This window comes from Cystoisospora suis, assembly GCF_002600585.1.
Source record: "Cystoisospora suis strain Wien I chromosome Unknown contig_800, whole genome shotgun sequence".
Classification (NCBI taxonomy): Eukaryota; Apicomplexa; class Conoidasida; order Eucoccidiorida; family Sarcocystidae; genus Cystoisospora; species Cystoisospora suis.
In genome coordinates this window covers 24,730-43,967 of record NW_027153601.1, presented here as the reverse complement: position 1 = coordinate 43,967, position 19,238 = coordinate 24,730, and the positions used below count along the sequence as shown (strand labels likewise).

General features: G+C 49.2%; 1 protein-coding gene across 1 annotated transcript; it reads right to left on the bottom strand.

The window, feature by feature from the left end:
* Positions 1-1,211: 1,211 nt before the first annotated feature.
* Positions 1,212-19,235, bottom strand: CSUI_001935 (mre11 dna-binding domain-containing protein). The gene is made up of 18 exons (XM_068062138.1): positions 16,938-19,235; positions 15,446-15,702; positions 14,568-14,626; positions 14,015-14,092; positions 13,446-13,511; positions 12,736-12,809; positions 12,003-12,087; positions 11,416-11,555; positions 10,202-10,825; positions 9,449-9,536; positions 8,101-8,190; positions 7,060-7,206; positions 6,298-6,414; positions 5,230-5,380; positions 4,019-4,401; positions 3,126-3,281; positions 2,071-2,448; positions 1,212-1,585 (listed from the first exon to the last, which is right to left on the bottom strand). Exons 1-18 carry the CDS (start codon positions 17,981-17,983, stop codon positions 1,529-1,531), a joined length of 3,996 nt encoding a protein of 1,331 aa, XP_067925888.1. The 5' UTR covers positions 17,984-19,235; the 3' UTR covers positions 1,212-1,528.
* Positions 19,236-19,238: the final 3 nt, after the last annotated feature.

Sequence of the window (19,238 nt, the reverse complement as noted above, 5' to 3'; positions counted from 1 at the left end):
GACCTCCGCAGCCGAGAGAAACAGGATGCGAACAAAAATATCAGTGCCGCTTCTGTTTTCTTGTTTTGACGTGAAGCCAGAGGCTGCCCGTTGTTTGGCCGGGGTGCTGACTGCGTATTACAGGGTTTCGGGAGCCAATATCAATCTTGTTTCTACCGGCGAACGCCGGCTACACTATCAGGGAACCGCCTCCCAGTGGTATCCAGGTTAACTGCACTATCGGCTTGCCCGGGAAAGACGTACATTGTGTAGCGGCGGATGCGCGCAGGCTGCGGGACCTTGGGACAGAACAGAAGAACCAGTGGGAGGCTGGTTCGCTTCACGCCATCTGTCGAGGGCGTACAACCTTGTCTGACGTTACAGACGCAGGACCAATGCGTGGTGCACTGAATCTTAGCTACACTCCCCTTCTGGCCAGTAAACAAGTCTCACTGCCCCGCAGGATCCTCGAGGCTTTGTATGAGAGACCGCACATGTAGCGGTCCCATCCTTGTTCGCTCGCGTCGCGACGACAGACGAGACATCACTCGTGCAGCCACGAGGCCTGTCCGTCAGCTGGAGAGGAGACGGAAAGTGAGCTAACCTAGGGGGACACTTTCGCCCTCTCGCTCACAATGTCAAAAGCTCAGCGCACCAAGGAGCCTCTGACGCTGGGCCCGTTGCCCACTCCACGTTTTCGCCGCTACGGTGTTCCCGAAAAGAGTGAAGTGATACTGACGCGCAGCGAGACTGCCTCGGCGCTTACGCGCTTAGGGTCTCGCAAAATCCGCGAAACCTCGGGTTGTTTCTGTCCGCGGAGTATCGAAGAAACAAGGCTCTCCCGTGTCATTCCCGACGCCGCAACTGACCGAGCCACTTGCGCGGCACCTAGGGTCGTTCCCAGACAGCCGTGTGATATTAGCTGCGACGTCAACAGTCCTGTTGCCAGCGGCATCATATCTGAAACTGACTCGCCGCGATGAGGCTGGGGAAGGAGTTGTAACCTTGGACAGTGACAGCTTTCACAAATCTTTCAGGTGGGTCCCCGTGTATTGTCAACCGGCATATTTTCCGAAGAATTTCACTCTCAACATATGCTTCCCTCCACCTCGAATTTCTGCGCTGCGGATCGCTTGCATCACAGAGACGAGCGAGAAAAAAGAAGACCGAAGAAGGCCTTTGAGACAAGGTAAACTGCTACAACTTCTGTTCGTCTTTCCTGCTTAACGGTTAGATGGTTGCGCCTGCACCAAGTCGAAGGCGGTTACTTACGAAGTCTCTGTTCTACCCAAGAAAGACTGGCTCTGGTCGCTGCTTTAAATGGCTTTTCGCCGAAATCACGTACGACAGTTTCACAGAAAAGACTGGAATTCAAGTGAGCAGTGGAGTCCCAGACACACCTCAAGGCGTTGAACTCTTTCAGCGTTTCTAGACACGCGTTAACCATGAAGGAGAAATGGAAAACTTTGCCCGAACATAGGCGGAGGAGCAAAGCGTAGCGACCAAGGGCCGATATGCGACCTGCGGGCCGAGTATTTGCCAGCCTGGTCTACCGTCGAGCCCACGAAAAAAAAGGACGCCGGTCTCCCTTTCTGGCGGTTGTATCCTGACAGAATGACAAAGCAAACATGGGTTTTTCGTTTCGCCTGTACAAACGTAGCTGACACCTCAGCTGTCTGAGCTCTTTCACATAAAACTGATTCCCAGAGGCCGAGAAAGCCTTGTAGGAAACGCCCCTTACTTTGTTGCTGTCACTGTGGGACCTTCGTTCACCGCCTCTATCTCAAGCTGCTTGATCTGATAGACGCGCAGCAGGTGTGGAGGCTTATATCTCCGTAGGCCCCGGACTTACACTTCGGACATCCTGCCCCGATGGCTTTGTTTGAGTTCTCATTTAACTTCAATGTGAACCAGGAAAATGGGTGGCTAGCTGAAAAAACACCGCCACTTGGAGGTGCAGTCGACGACTGTATTCCTGTTTCCTGGTTTTCGTGCTTGTGCTGACATCTGAGATGGAAAAAAAGTCAGGAGATGACTCGTTCCGAAGGAGATGTCTTGTACCTTGCTCTAATCGGCGTGGTTGTTTCTTACCGCGGCCCTTCCGAGAGACGACAAAAAAAGATCGTCTTCGTCGTCGTCTTCCACCATGCTTTCTTCGTGAACCGCTCCCGCATCGGCTTGAGTGCGTCGCCCGTTCACCATGAAACTGCCGGCCTCCGCACGAGCTAACGGTGCCGCGGGTGTTCCTTCGTCACCGCCAGCATGAGGCTGTGTCCCCCGCTCCTGCTTCCCTCCCAAGGAACTCCCATCTGACCCGCGACCCGATATGGCTTCAGGACCGCTCTGACCTCTCTTCGACGACTGGAAAAGGGACTGTGACGGAGATCCGTTTCCTCGCGATGGGCGGACGAAAGAGCTCCTCTCACTACATACTGGTCGCTCCACCGCCGGACGGCCAACGATCGACTTCTGAAACAAAAGGCACTCCGAAAAGCAACCAGATTTGTCCACCCCGACATTAAAATAAAGACAGAAAGTTCTCTGATACCCACTGTCGACCTGCCACCCGTGAGTTTTCCCAACAGGGCGCGATATCATTTCGCGAGGGCCAGCAGATGAACGGAGGCTGGAGTACTGGTCTGGGTCTCAGACCTTTCCAGAGCGCCTTCTATCAATACGAACTTGCCTGAGGAATGCCTTCACTTCTTGACTGACCAGCAAGCGCGACTCCCACTCTGGGAAATCGGCAACTGGCGAAAGGCACCTCAGTCTTCATCGGCCACGCTGCCCTCTAATCGGAGGACGGCTGGCAGCGTACAGACTTGCTGCAGCCCGTCCTTTTAACCTGACTAAGCTGACAGGGCAGACCCGACCTGCCATGATATTCCACCCGGGTGCCGCATCACAATGACGTCCTCAGCATTCAATCCCACAACGATAACCGCCCATCAACTTCACGTCCTAGGGCCCTCACCGAAGGCGTGACGGTATTTTGAAGCGACTTATACCTCGCTCACGCACGTTTATCCGAAGTTTCGCGCAGAAGGCAGTGCAAGAAAAAGCACCGCTCGGTCTCTCGCTTATTCTTGGCATTCTTGGGCCGAGCGCAGGTGCACAGACGCGATCAGCACTCGTTTTACACTCACTGGCTGGGAGCTAGCAAAGAAGGAGCGTAGGTCAGACTGACTCCTGGGCGCTTGCTGACTGCCACTGCCCGGAGGTGTACTCCCCGCTTGGGCAGGAATCGGCTGACTCCGTCCCGCAGCTTCTCTCAGGAGCCGGTTTCGGGCAAGAGTAGAGACCTGCGCAGAGCGCGAGCCATCCAAACAAACCAGACACTGCATGCAAAAAAGGTAACCGGGTGTCCCCTAGCGTTGCCGACAATGCAGTGACCAGCTGGACAGATCACACGCATCCGCATACCTCGGGCAGATATGCACCACCAATTTCGGGAACCGAATAGAGCATGACGAATGGAGAGCGTGTGCAGCACTGGACACCACCGCGGAGCCGCCTTCCTGTCTAGGGCTGACGTCATTCGTACGCCTGGTGTTTGTGTCTCCCGAATACGCCAATCTAATCGTATAGGTCCTAAGGTAACTGAGCAGAACTCGTCTCACTACAAGCGGCGACCCCCTCCCGCCGGTTCACCGAAGACATCCGTTCGCATGCATACACGTTGTTTCGAGTTGCTAGCCCTGAGCGCACACGGAAAAAAAGGCACCCGCTATCATGCCCTAGCATTCGCGTGCCGCTCGAAGTCACGATTTTTCTCGTATAGATCTGTCGGATCTCCTGTGGTAGCAGGCTGCCAGAACGATGAGTGTTTCCAACTGAGGGAGAATGTCTCGATATCACCAAGCGGTAGAGCTCTCTCGCAGACTGTCGGGACTGCTGAGAAAGCTGCAGCACCGCGGCATGCGCACTCGTCTTGTTCGCTGGCGTCGTCTACTTTCTTTCCTATACTGCGAGAGTAGCGCACTCTGTGAGACTCTAAGCTTCCTTCCGCGGACCCGAAAGAGCATGTGGAAAACCTTACTTCTTCTTGGTTTACCAACTCGGATCTATCCGTCTCCATGGGCTCCTCTACTTGACCCACTTGCGCAGTCCGCGTTCTTCGAGTTCCACTTACACCTGTTCCCCCTCTACGTCCTCGTCCACGGCACCTCACGCCTCCCGAGGACGGCGACCCTGCTGTCTCAGATCCCTTTCGCCCGCCTCTCTTTCGACCTTCACGAGTGCCCGTTCCTCTCGCTTCGGTTAACAAGCCTCCTACAACCTGCCGACGACTTCCGCCACTACCTCCCCGGTTGCCGCCAGCCAAACCTCCGCTCCACGGTTCTGAATCGAAGAGGACGTCATCATTATCATCCTCCTTCTCAGGGGAGCTTCTCTCATCTTCAAAAAGAGCTTCAGTCCGAGCTGTACACATTGCAAGGCAGGCAGCCCAGACTCAAACGCAGGTCTCAGCTTCTTCAGAGGACGCAAGAGGCACTTTTCCCTAAGTCCTGTGACGCAGCTGCTTTCGTCGGGACACCCATCTAAGCTTATTTTCTCTCTTTGCTCGTTTACATATCTGTCTTCCACCTAGCTTACCCGAAGAGCTATGTCAGAGGTGGACATGTCGAAGAAGGCGGGAAAAACCCCGTTCATAGCCAACACTTTTAGGGAGCAGTCCAACTGTGCTGTAGCATCGGTGTTTTGCTTTGCTATGGCTCCTCCCTCCCGTGACAGCAGAACAGATGTCAGAAGGGCCTACACTGCCTTCAGCCACAGTCGTAAGGCTGAGGACAATTGCCAGGTAGGCAGGGGAGTGTGGAAGAGAACAACCTTGATCACCACTCACTACAAATGATAATGACGTTCTCCCTCTGTTACTCCGCCTCCTAAGTGATGGCAGTCTGCGGCCCCCTCTGCTTTCATCAATGGACAGCGTTCCACCCGGGTGACTCATGAATTCTTTTACAAAGTGGGGAGGAGTAGTGAGAAGGTGCAGCGCTGCCTAGACAGCGAGACGGGACGCTCTGCAACAGCAAAGGCTATCAAGTCACTTCGGGTTCTTGCGAAGAGGCGACGTTCACACGGCTGTCCGTAGGCCACAATACCGGCACAACAAAAATTCCGTGGCTCGTATCGCATCCGCCTGAAACTTCTGATCGCCTTCCCTCCTCGTACGCATATGCTATACGGTCCGTGTACTGATTCAGTAGTATGTGTAGGCTCAACACGGAATGAAGCGAAGCCGCTTACCTCTCCCCACAGCTGATCGGGCCTCCACCGCACTTCCCTGAAGGGCTTCGGAAGTGAAGTCATCCTCTCCTTCTACATCTGCATCTCGTGACTTTCCCGGTGGATGCTGGTTCAACTTTCCGGACCGTGCATCTGGCTGACAAGAGAAACCCTAACCCGTCAGTGAGGATGAAGGTGACACTGGGAGAGATTTCACAGTAGCAGTGCTGAGGGCTAGCCAAGCACTTAGGTATTGAACCCTTGTTCCCCTTAGAACGGAAGGAGCCGTTAACGAGGAGTAGTCAGGAAGACTCTTGTAAAGAACCCCCCAAAACCTCGTCCTCACTGTTCATCCATACCCGAAGAGTGAACTACATAGAACTATCTATCTAAGGCGTTAGATGTGCATGCATACAACTTACCACCAAACGCTCACCAATCTATGTATGGAAGTTGAAACTGACAGACGCAAACGTTGTTTACACCACAGACTCACACTACTCCATCCAAAACAGCAGAACAGATACAGAAAACGTCAAATCGTGGAAGGAGCTCTGTTCCGTAGTGTCTCAGTCCACGTCTTTGTTGTTTGAGAAGGACTTCGTGCTTCTGTTTTCATTGAGAAGAAGAAAAGTCAACCTCTCCTACCTACCTAGCTAGAATACTGAAGGATGAACTGCATACTAGAACCTCACTCCAGCCAAACATACAACACGCAGGAAATCTACCGAGATACTTACAACGACTACAGCTACCTTCTTCTATTCCTTTATTCCTGCTATTTATTCTGATTAACTATTACTATTAGTAGTCTTATTAGTATTGGTATTATCATTATCATAGGACTTCCTATCCTAGTTATCAGTAGTATCATTCTCATCATAATTATTCTGATGATTATCAGTACTCTCACTACGATTGTAAGTACCACATATACATATGTAGAGATGTCAAAAATACAGATAATGTATATATATATATACAAACACCGATATATCTCTTTCTCCATATAGATACATATACATCTCTCTCCTTGAGAACTTTCTGCCCATGTGACAGTGGGGTGGCGGAGTGTCTCGTGTCACAGACCTCTTTAGACTTTGTTGCGTCTGTACCGACAGGCAAGTCAGCGCTAAAGGCCTGTGACGCACCCCCCCCGTCAAATCCATGGAGGAGACGGTGCTCCCGAATGTTTCGAGTGCGCTCCTACCAAAGAAGAAAGAAAATCGAGCATAGGTGGAAATCTATGATGAAGCACGGCTACGAAGTGCGACAATTCAATTCTATGGACGTCCGCTTGTACCAGACAGGACGGATTAACATCACACCCATCCACCACTCCACAAAAAGACGGCCGATGTGCCAGCCACGATTCTTCTATCCCAAGAGCCTACAGAGGGGAAAAGAGAAGTCTGTAGCTCCTAACTGACTTGAACAACAAAACCCTTCTCCTCACTCAATAGAAGAGAAACCGTCTGAGTTGAGATCTCCAAATCGCTACAAAGACTTGGGGGCAGCTAAAGACACTTCTACTCCGGTCTGCTGAGAACGTGTCTCGCCACAAGTCCACCACCCCTCCTTTCCTCTACGTCACCCGCCACCTAGGCCAAGGGTTCACGAACAACTATGCGCGATCTCTGCTTCTCCGAGGGTCGAAGCAAGTCATCTGGACGTTTAGAACGTTGATTAAAGAAGAGAGACTTACTGGAAAGGAACCTCCCCCCCTCCCTCATGCTTAGTGTGATGAGATGGACGGATGCACCTATACCAAGTCAAAGTAGATCATCGATCAGGATATCTCTTGGCAGGCAAGCCCCCATATTCAATGGTCTCGCGACCCTTCCTCCTTACCATGACGAGTGCCTGCACGTCTGCTGTTTCAATGTGTCCACCCTGCTTCTTCTCTGTATTTGAAACGTGACTCCGAAGCTTCTCCTTTGCTTCTCGACGCGCCGCTTGCAGACTGCTCTCTACGAACGTCGCAATGGCGTTGGCATCCTGCAGTGATAAAGCACCATGATGACCAACAGCCGCTGAGGGACCGAACAATGCTGGGTGACTGGAGAAAGAAACCTTAGTGTGCTTCGCTTCAAATGGAATTACTCGATCGCAAGAAGTAGAGGAGAGCGGGGCAATTTGCATGCTAATGAAAGCCTAATGAGTAGCCGGGTACAGTAGGTTGCATAACACGCAAGCCTTGACACGCTCCGAGTGAAGAACTGGAATGAAGGCATGAAAATGTGCTCCATGCGCTCAGCAGTATCCTAGCATATATCACTTCCCGCCCTTTTGCGGCTTCCCTGTGAGAAGATACCTAGGAGTTCTCTTTCTTCAATATCGATTGAGGTGGTGTACGTACACTACCCCGTCTACTAAGTGAGATTTGTGGACAGTTCTGCAAAGAAAAGCTTTGAGACAACAACGTGGCTCGCTCCTTTTGAAAGCAACTTGACGAAGCTCTGCGAGCAGTACCCAAGAAATCCTTGCAGTGTAAACATCCGTCAGGGTTCGCACCCCAACTCCCAAGAAACTCCTTGAACTGAAGATACGCTACACTAGCGATTCTCCCTCTTACAGACATAAATCTACTTGACGATGCCACAAGAAAAGTCTGCTGACACCTACTGCTCACCTTGTTCTACCTCTCTTCAGCTTAGTCTTTCACGCAACAAGACTGCAGGCACGTGTGGGGAGAGCTGTACTTGGCAGTGAATACTAGCCAAGCACAAGACAGTCTGAAGCAGCCCCTGTATACTGAAGAGATAGAAGCAGAAAGCCAAGCTGTAAGGTGACCACTGGATATGAACAACAGCATAGCCTATAGAAGGAGCTGCTCAACAAGAGGGATTTCAAGATCCTTGAAAGACAGGGACCAGCTGAGATCGTCCTCACCATTTTGACGACGAAGTCCTGTACAGCGACATTCAGGTCAGGCTCGGGTAAAATGTCTAGGGCGTTTTTGTCTTCGAGGAAGTGGAAAATCTGTAGAGAGAACGAAAGAAGATTCATCAGCTCATCTGAAAGCATTCACGTGCAGCCTCCTATACAAAAGAAATTTTTTGTCTATGGTGAGGAGACGGCAGAGACAGCTGGCCTGATGCAGACACTCCGTCTCCACCAAAGAACACACAGCACAACAACAGGTAGGAATAGTGTGTCTATACAATACGCAAGCGAAAAGGAAGCTGAAAGAAAGAAGCCAGCCTGAGAAATCTAAGCCAGCAGGACTCTCGCCGGTATGCTGTAGGTGACAGCTTCCTGGAATAGGGGTGAGAAACACTCGCAGCCAAGTCCGCAGCACAGCACTCTACCCTGAACGGATGTCACGAGTGCTCACCTCTGTTCCGCAAAGGCAACTATCATGCGCGCGGCGGGCTGTAAGCGCAGCTAGCTCAGCTAGGTATATGGCTACCTGTCATGCGGGCCAGCATGATAGGTAGTTATATAGCTATCTCACAGCGTATCTAGTCAAACGGATTCGTATTATACCACAGACATGAGAGTCCCGTGGATGCTCCTGTAGTCACCACGAGCCTGACCCGCGCAACAATCAAGAGCTCTCTAACCACCCCATCACACTTCACAAGGGCCCTGCCAATCCAGTAACGCGCAGATCATTTGGAGATCTTTTGTAAGCAAAGGTCAACTGATAGATCTTCTTCTACGCAGTCCTCGTGTCGCGTGCGCTACTACGCCACGCATTGCGAGTCCTCCGGCCACATTGATAAAGCACTGCACCCTGAGGGAACGCATCTGTTACACTTATCAGAACGAGTGAAGCCTCTTCCGCTGCCATCCTACGATGCAGCGTATGGAGATCAGCGCCGTCAGACGCTGCAAGATGAGTTTTCACATGAGGAGAAGAAATATTCACTGGATGGATGCCATAGCCTTCCTATGCTAGACGTGATCCTCACGTCCCCGATGTAAGAAAGATGGTGTGGTTTTCTGAAGAATTTCTCCGTCCGCAAGAATCATAGATTCCCTTGAACAAACCTCTACCTCTCTGCCAACAGTTATACTCGGAGTAACGATCAGTACGTTCGCCATGAATCAATTCTAAACAAACCGTTCTACATCCATGTGAGGCTTTCTCAGAATTCTTGACTAGTCAGAAGGCGGGGTGGAGAGGCTGGAATGCCTTCACATCAACACATGATAATAGATTGTAAGGACGCTAAGCAGGAATACACCCCCCATGAAACAACGAGCGCCCCATCTCAACAGAAACAAAACTTACGATGTCTCTTATCTCTGAAGTGTCATCTCCTCCTGCTATTTCCTCAATCTCTAGGTCAGGCAGTGCAGTTCCCCGTTCTGCCGGCCCCCTGGACAGAGAAACGACGACGATACAGCAGCAGCATTGCATACACGTCTTTGCTATAGTCACTCGTAAACACCGAGGTAGAACGAGATCTGAAGCAGCCACCAGGCGTCTACGGGTATTATTCTATACCTCCCACAGGATGATCGACTGCCTGCTTCTACGAGAAAAAAACCAGCGAGGGTCCGTTGTGTAGAAGCCTTGACCAATCGTGCATGCATGCGAAAGTCCTGCGCTCCCTCTCTATGTAGGTTACCTGAGCCCCCCTCGTAGTGAGGCAGGAGATAAAGAGGCGACCCAATCACTGAAGTAGAGCCTCCGCATAGGGTATCAAAGAAGTAGAGCATTTGTATGCTCTACTTCTTAGTCACGTATGCTTCTCAAGACTGGTCCCTACTCCTGTGATAGAAGAATTCTTCTGTATGCATCCTTACAACACAGTCTGGCACACTTCTCAGTGGCGACTCTGGAGAAGAAAAACCATGTATCGTAACAGGAAGAACAAGGGGTAGGGGCTATCTGCAGAAAGGGGTTTCTACACAAACAATCCGGGAACCGCCACTTTTATGATGAAGTTCGAAAGTATCGTTAGACACTCGAGTACCCAAGACACTGAAGATTATACCTCCAGCTACCACGCACACCCAGAGGTTTATTCTATTGACTCACCCCGAGTGATGATGGGTCTTGCGTTTCCTAAAGAAATGAATCATATCTGCCGGATTCGCCACTTTGCCAATGAACTGAGCACCAAATCGCGATGAGCTGATGGTTGAGAAGCCTGTGTGTTCTACTCTTAGTCTCACAAGAGGTAATTTCTTTTGTTCAGGCATGGAGCTGTAATTGCAGAACAACTCGAAATCAGCTTTCTCCGGTCTTTCCGAACCTATCCCTGCGTCCTTATCTATCTTAACTCCTATTCCTTGTTCTGCCCCTCCTTCTTCTCGCTCTTCTCCCCTGTTTCCTCCTGTCTGTGATCTCTCACATCTTCCTACGTTTTCTCTCCCTCCACCTCTTCCCCTCTCAATCTTCGCTTCTTCAGCATAGACCCTTAGAAGATCTTCGACAGCATCTGTAAGAGCTTGCCATACATCACGATCTTCAGCTGGCTGTACAAAGTTGGCGCGATTTGAACTCGCCTTCTTTGACTGAAGACGACTGGAGGTACCTGAGGAAGGCCCAGAAGACGTTAAGGGGGCACGGATGCCCATCAGATCTGACAGGATAATCTCCTCAAAGATGAGTGGACGAACTGTATGCAGACGATGTGGAGTAACGCGATAGTTCTCTCCTCTGAGAGCATGCGACAACAGAAGAACGACTTATATTCGCATTGAATTTCCAGGCAGGGTTGTGCGACGAATCCGCTAAACTTCAAGAGTCACGACAACGACCATGTGAAGCTTCAAGTTAGACCCAGGAGGATGAAGAAAGAAAAAAACACGGGAAAGAGATCCAGCCAACGAAGGAAGGAGCACGGCCACCAATGACCAGCTCTTGAGAAGAACCCCTCTATGTATCTAGATATCTCCAGTCGCTTCGGTCATTGAGACAAAGACAGTATTTTGGATCTTCATCTCTTACTACCGTGCAGGACGGTTCAAGTGAAGCAAGCATTCTTATTGAACCCCAAAACAGACTGAAGGGTCAGGCGTATATACACTCTTAGCCTGATTTCAGGGACGAGCTGTCGTAGGACGGCTAGATTGACTTGACCGATACCACTAAAGAGTCTATCACTCTGTCAGAAAGACTCGGAGCATCTTCTACACCAGGCAAAGATACACACAAGTTCATCACCCGGCCTACACAGGTGTCATCCCTACTAGGGCTCACTCATTTGTATGGAGTCCGGTCACTGTGTATGTCTACGGGTGACTGACCGTATTTCAAGGAGGAAGACATGCTTGGGCAACGCCTCGCCGGCTACAAGCGAAGTGGCAATAGACGACCCGGGCTGTAAAACTCGGAAGTTCCTTTGAGCGGATTCTCTTAAGTCCAAGTGACAGTCATGCTCATGTCCCTACAGAGAGAAGAAGACCAGACACTTCTACACATTCTATTTCAAAGGAAGACGAAAGCACCCGTTTCAAAACTCAGCCAGCTCAGTCTACTTTTCGCTTCCACCCCAGGGACGAGAAACAAGAGTAGACCGCCTCTTCTTGGTTTTAATGGGCTTCGAGAAAACTTGCGATTCTAATACAGTGCATGATGAGCAACAGCCTGCTAGGGGTGGGAGTAGAGATGCATGCGCTGAGTTGTAGGTAGGAGGACAGTTGCGACCTTTGACCGTATTAGGAGTTACATCATGCGTGCCTGGAATCCATGCATACAAACCTCCATCAAGTCTCCTTACAGACTGTGGGTAGAAATCACTGGGTCAGATGAATCTGTGTAGAATCCGCCGTCTTCTCTAACTGTATTTTCCAAGACATGAGCGAAGGGAGGTGCGAGGTACGTTATCTCTTACCCAGATAGCCAAGTCAAGAAACTCCGGAAGCATTTGTTCATGAATGCAATTCTTCGGAGGTTGACCTCCAAACGCTCCCTTGTACCTGTGGGCAGTATACAAGGATGACCCGCAATGGACAGTAGACACAGACATCAAAATGAGATAGTAGCTACTTGGCTAGCTTTAGTTGACGCCTCTCTCCTCCTAGGGAAAGCAGCTTAACGAAAAAGAAATGCTTGACCTCGGAAAGGTGTTTCACCTGCCGCCCTAGGACCACCGCCAACACACACAAGACAAACGTATAAACAGCAAGGTAGCTTCCCTCTGTTACTCTAGCAGACAGATGTAGACCTCGACTGGCTTACGGTGAAGGCAAGAAGGATGGCTTACTCAGAATGTGAAGGCACGTATTCTGTCCAGTAAGGACCCATGACAGACATGACGTATATCCAGTGTGGTACTTGAAAGTATAGACAGAAGAAATCGATGGAGATAGCAATTCAATGCGAAGGACCGTTGAAAAGAAGAAAAAGAATTCTTGAGGAAATGATCACTGCTAAAAGACGTTATGAAGACACCTATCTACCAAATAAGCAGACACAGGTAAGAGGCTATGAAGAATGATGCTAAAGATCCGGAGTCACAATACTAGACCCCACAGGAAAGGAAAACATAAACAGTTCCTTTAGGCAAGAACCCCATCCTAGACCAACACGAATCAGAAACGTAAGCATCTGAAGGTCGTACTCACATATTCTGGTGGACAACCATTATATTGAACCAGTCCTTCGCGGTAGGATCGCCTGCGGGGACAAGGAATCGAACCTAACAGATGCAACAGCACAAAGTATTCTTGACGAAGCTCAATCAGAGAATTGTGAGCTCCTGATTCAGCAGTACGGAGAAAAACACTCTTGATCTGCACATGGATACACAGAGACGACAACATATCGTGCTGTTCCAGTCAAAAAAGAAACTGAGACAACGGCACTCCAAACCATGAAAGCTCATGCCACGACTGGCCGAGTCCCAGGTGCTCTAACCCCACCAAGTCGACTGTGTCCAGATCTATCTAGCTCAGGAACGAACGTGAAGCGGCGGATATTTCAAGGAGTGCATACGTTTACGAATGCATGCCTGTATATGTATGAACGTATGTATATATATGCGTCTATATATATGCAGGGAATGTCTATCTATCTATCTTTAATCTATCTATCTATCTTTAATCTATCTATCTATCTATATGATAAGCAAAGCGGAGTGGAGCAGACACACTTACGCCAGGCGGCCGGCTGAGACAAACGTTACTGTGTGTACATCCCCCTACAGCAAGTGCACGAGTTCGACCATCGTATGGATTCCCTCTGAAGCCTTTTCTTGCGACAGAAACGCCAGCAAAGCGAAACAAAAACAATTCTACTAGCTCATCGAAACCAGAGCACATGCATTCCTCCGGACCTTTCCGTTGTTGAAAGCTCGATGAAGACGAGAGTCGCGAATCCATCCCACGCCGTAGATCCCAACCTACGTACGTTGCGCATCACAGTGAGGGGACGGCAAGTAAAGATCTTAGAGACTGTGTTTACGATATCACATCAACAGAGTTCTTAGCACCTCACATACTCCAAGCCTCGCTGAGACAATCGCTGAAATCGCTCTTTTGAAGTGCCCCTTCTAAGCACCCGGCGCAACCAGGGGTGGCGCATGCACAGAAAAACTCAGTTGGCACCCAAGAAGAAGACGAACCGAACAAAGACAAGGAAACTGAACAAACATGCTCTCGCAAGTCAATGTATTCAACAAGGTTTGGAGCCAGTGGATGATCCTCGATATGAACGTTCGGTAATGAACTAGGGAAAGATCGAGAAGTACCACCAGATATGACTAGACCTGCAGCAATGCATGTCTTGATATGCTCCATACTGAATATATACACTTGATACCTTTCACATTGGGTAAGGAGGCTATGCTCATCTAGACACCAACGCGCAACCGACTACGGAAAGAGAGAGAGTAGTTGAATGTACCTTCGTTTGCCCCTTGGTAATCAGCACAGGCTTGACAACAATCTCATCCGCCGCTTCAGCTCGACCAAAATAGTTGATCTGAGAGAAAAGGAACAGACACCTCTTACTCGACAATGGAGAGATCGAGAAGTCCTACTCACGCATGTACGGACTTCCGTAGGTCTGACTGACAGCATGCATGTGTCGAGAAAGGAGCGGACGGCACCTCACTGAATAGTCAAAACTCCTCAGTTGAGAAGTTTTCAGGAAGATGAAACCAAGAAAGATAGCCCTCCGACGAGCTCGAATAGGACAGGCCGTCTCTTCGTCTTCTCTTGTCTTGTCCAGTGAATGCCCTAGTGACTCATTCTATACTATCGATTCAGGAAAGTTGAAATCCCCCACGTGTCTCGTCGCTCTTCTCGAGACTCTAAGTTGAGAGGTGGAGATAGCTAGACACGGCTCAGAGAAAACCAGTGTGATCTATATATGAGAAGAAATAAGCAGAAAAAACAGACACTGCAGTCTCCTACATGTATGTGTCGTCATCACCAACAGGAGTAGAAGGGCGTACCAGATGAGCTGCCTCGAGCAAGTCCAGTGGCGATAAATGCGACTTTTCGCCTGGGTCATCTGAGAGGAAGAAAGAAGACGCAGTTTTAACAAAGGAAGCGGCCACTGAGAAGGCCTGAGCTTGACTTGTTGCCCATGTAGAGGGGAATTCTTATTGTTCCGAGCCGCTATGAAGACTCGCATCAGTGGCAAAACAGTGTGGGAAAAGACTTCCAAAGAAGATACACCGACCATACCCCGAGAGAGCAGAGAAGGGTTCAAGCTTCATAGAGTGAGGTGCGTGTATCGGCCAAGTAACTAGTGTCCTTAAAAAGAGAGCGTTAACCAACAACCTCGTAACTCATTCACGGGCCTTAGCTGGCAAGAAATTCAGAAAGCAAAACGAATCACCCCAGTCTTCAGAGATGTCTGGGCCTAGGAAACTTCCAGGGATGCTGACGTAGATTCTCCAGGAATCGATTGTCCCATCTGCTGGAGGAAAATCGATAGCACACGTCTTCTATCACATGCAAAAAGACAGACAAAACTTGAAAGCATAGCCAGTGAACTTCTTATTGCACGGTGTCAACCAATGAAGCATGCTTTCTCTCGCTCGGAAGTCTATAGACGAACATAAAGAGGATCAGACTTCCCCTCCCTTCCTCTTCTCTTCTCTCACTCACGATGTAGCCCAAACAACTAGCCGCCGTCATTATCTTCATCATAACTATCCCTACTGTTTCTGTATCAGAGATCTTCGCCTCTTTCTCCTTCTCATCGGAACTATCTTCGGAGAGGAAATTCGTGAAGAAGAGATACGAATCTGTCTCCGTTCATACGTACATCTCCCTGTTCTTCTTCTTCTTCTCATTTCTCCCTCCTTCTCTTTGTTTTTCTTACCATGGTTCCCATGCATGGCAAAGATGGGCATGCAGACATTCACGTTGCCATCCATGTAGTTGAGACCGAGTCGAAACCCGTCAACCCTCTGAGAAGAAGAAGAAGAAAAATCCCCCTGTTGACTTGCATTATCAGCCCTTTTAGCCTGATCTGAGCTTGAAGACTGCACGTCATCAACAGTAGCACCTGCTAAAACTTCAAAGTTGATAGGACCATCCCCGAGGCAGTATTGACGTAAGAGACAGATAGTGCGGTATCTGAGGTGAGATACATAAGTCAAGACACACAAAGAGAGAAAGAAAGAATAATGAAAAAGAAGAAGAACAAAAAACTAAGACACGACAAGAAATGAGAAGGACAGAAAGAGTCTAGACAACAGTCTTCAAGAGGAGACGGAGGAGATGATGAGAAAGTCTTCGAGGGAAGAAGGTAGACTGAAAAGTCCGACCTTATGAAGGAAGACTGACCACACAAGAAGAGAAGAAGCAACGGATCTGAAAACGCTGCCTTAAGAAATTGGCTTGACAGTAGATTCCTCTCCAATAGAATCTGCAACACCCGGTCTTGAGTTTCATCATAGAGGCTCTATGAGAAAGAAGCTCAACAGCATTGAGAAGACGACTGATGTGAAGAAGGCGTCTCAGCACAACATGCCTGAGCCTTTCTTCTCTTATCGCGCTCTTGTCTAAGGCTACCTCTGTACGCGTGTTCTCTTCTCTGATTGTCTTCGCCCCGATACAAGCCCAGACCCCAAAGAACCTCTATATACCATGTCACATACCAAGGACTTCCCAGGCTGTATAGACACCCTACACATATATATGTATACGAAGCACATGCCCAAGACATCTCAGACACATACACGTCACTACACATGTACCTAGTAACATATATATATATATATAGATACATAGAGACACACAGATAGATACACGGCAGTATATGCTATCCCCGGGCAATAGGCATCCTCTCTAGTTCCTCTTTCCGGAAGAGAACACATCGTCCCTTATCGTCTGTACGCCTGGTCATCCCCGTCTCACACGACACTCCCCGCTCAATATGCGTTTTTCGAATGTCAAGAAGAAATACATTCACGCAGGTGTCCCTGTAGAAAGCCTAGCTGGATATACACCTCATCTACAATCTTCGGAGGTGGGGAGATTGTCCTTATATAAGAAAGAGAGAAATTGAAGGTATACGACATACGCAGACAGGACTCCGGGTTCACAACAGAAAAACCATCGTTCCTCCTGAAATGCCCATATGTGGATGCTAGTAGACTTTCTCTCAGTTTTGTCGTCCGTATTCATGAATTCTACGAATTAGAAATAACGGATGAGAAAGAGAGAGAGTTCCAATCGAATACTGCCTCTAGAATTAGTTATCTCGATTCCTGTGATGAAACAACCTCATGATCGTTCTATCTAGAATCATCTGCGTAGAGTGCCACTGCAGCCGTCTTATCAGGGTCCCGGCTGTCTATACACCTTACAAGGTAGTTCTGGATGGTTTATTATCATCGAAGAGATCTCCTCCATGAAGAAGGAAATCGACGTTTAGCTTTCTCCCAATCTGTAGAATTTCCTCGAAGGTCTCAAAGCTATCACCGCCTCGTACGTTATCATCCGCTTTATAGCCAAGGTGTGTATCTGTCGCGATGAGAATCTTCAAGACATCGTCACCCTCTGCCTCTTCTTCTTCTTCCGAATGACATGAGGGGGGTACACCATAGGCAGATGAAGAACAACTGTTCTCTCTATTCTCTCGACTTGTATTCTTTCGTCGTTCTTTCGCATCTCCTCCTGAAGTGACGTTTCTTCCTTGATCTTCAACTTCTTCTTTACGTCGAGCAAAGATAGCAGTTGGAGAAGTCTGAGGTTCCTGCTGTTGAAGGGTATGACTTGAGCTAGTTCTGGTTGAAGTTGTGGATCTCTGTGTGTCGAGATCAGTTCCTCCTCCTCCTCCCCGTCGCGATCTCTTTCCTAGATAAGAAGTCGATTCTCCTTCAGAGAGTTTTATACAACTTATATTGTCTCGATTCTCTTCTCTCACTTGGCTAGCTAAATCCTCATTTCCAGCTCCATCATCTTCTAAATCAACGTCGATTGATTGAAATCGATGATGACGCCTTTCTGAATCTACTGAAACTCGACGACCATCGTCAGTATCTACAGCTTCTACCAACTCATCATCGTCAGAATCGAAGAGATTCTTCGAGGCAACATTCGACGTTACTCCATGATTTCCTCCTTTGTCTTGAATGAGCCCTATAGAATCCCTATCATGTGACGCTACCTTCTTTTTCTTCAAGCCTTCATCTACACCAGAAGATTCGCGGCGACGTCCTCCGCCTTCCCTCGCTGTTGTTCCAGTACGAGCGACTCGATCAACCCCTCCTGTTCGTCCTCTCTCAGGACCATTTGCTACACGAGAAGCACCTAAAAGAGGTGTAGATGAAGGGCCACCGGAACGGGGTAGAGTAGGGAGCTCTCCCTGAGACAAAAGTTGACTGAAAGCGCTGCGAAGTGTTGAAGGCATCCTGGACAAGTTCTAAAAAAAGAGAGAGATGAAAGGAAGAAACTAGTAGTGAATGAAGAGGAGGAGAAGACCGGGTGTGAAGAAACCCCGAAAAGATTATAGTTTAGACCTCGGCGGGTGGCTATCCGTCAAGGGTCATCTTAGCCGTCCAAGCAAGTGGAAGAAGGCATAGAAAAAGAGATCCATGGATTGTCGAACTTGCAAGAAGTCAGTCATGAGCTGGGTTCGATGGCTTACCTACCTGTAAAGAAGATACAGCCATCGCCGGGTGTCGAGCCGGCACTCGGCAAGGACGTGCACGATTAAGATGACGAACGACGACATTCAGCGCCAAGGGACGCAGCTAGACACACTCTGTTCCGTTCTATTGAGAGAAAGAGTGTGACTAGGTGTGCAGGCGCGGCAACACGAAGAGTGAGCTCCGTAGAAATTCCCTCAAGACTCTTGTTCTCCCTACGAGAGACAAAAGAACGATATTCCCTCAATCAGGGCAGTTCAAAAGAAGATACGCGATGTACGTCACAAAACGGGGGTACTACCCCATGGTCCCGTGTAAGGCTTTGTGATGATACTAGGCACAACTTGAGCTGGAAGCTGACTGTGCCTACAAGTAGTAGATAAGAAGGCAGAGACGAAGGAGAAAGCTCGTCCATCACCTTCGCAAGTGGTAGATCTATTCACGGAGATTCTGTTAACTTGTTGTCTCCCGCATGAGAAAAATACAGAACCGGATCTCTCCAGCGTGGCCAAGTGAAAAACGCTAGCCCTGAAGGAAAGAAAGGCGAGGGCCACATGAATCGCAAAAAAATGAAGGACAGAGTCTGTCAAGACTTCGAGGAAGGCCTAGGGGTGGGTGAAGGACTGTAAAAGGTGGACCTCTTGGCCGATGGGTGTGACAAGAGAGTTTCAAATGTCGATGAAGAGAGAGATAGGAACGAAACGCGGAAGCAACAGGATATTGCGTGTCCGATTATTCAGCTGAGTGATACACGGACGCTAGGAACAGTCTTCATGTTTGCGCAGCAAACTGCCTCTATCAAGGGCACTGCGAAGAAACAAACTATGAGAAGTACCACAGCCAGGGTGACCGCCTGTGGTCTTTACAAGGCGTACTCCACAAGGACGATGTGCGCGCCAGCAGCTTCTAACTTAGTCATCCGTGTGAGATGTACTACAGCCGCACAGCCATCAGCGTGCACCTCCATTCTCGTTACCGGAACGACTCGCGACCGGCAGAAAGCAAGTCATTAAGTGC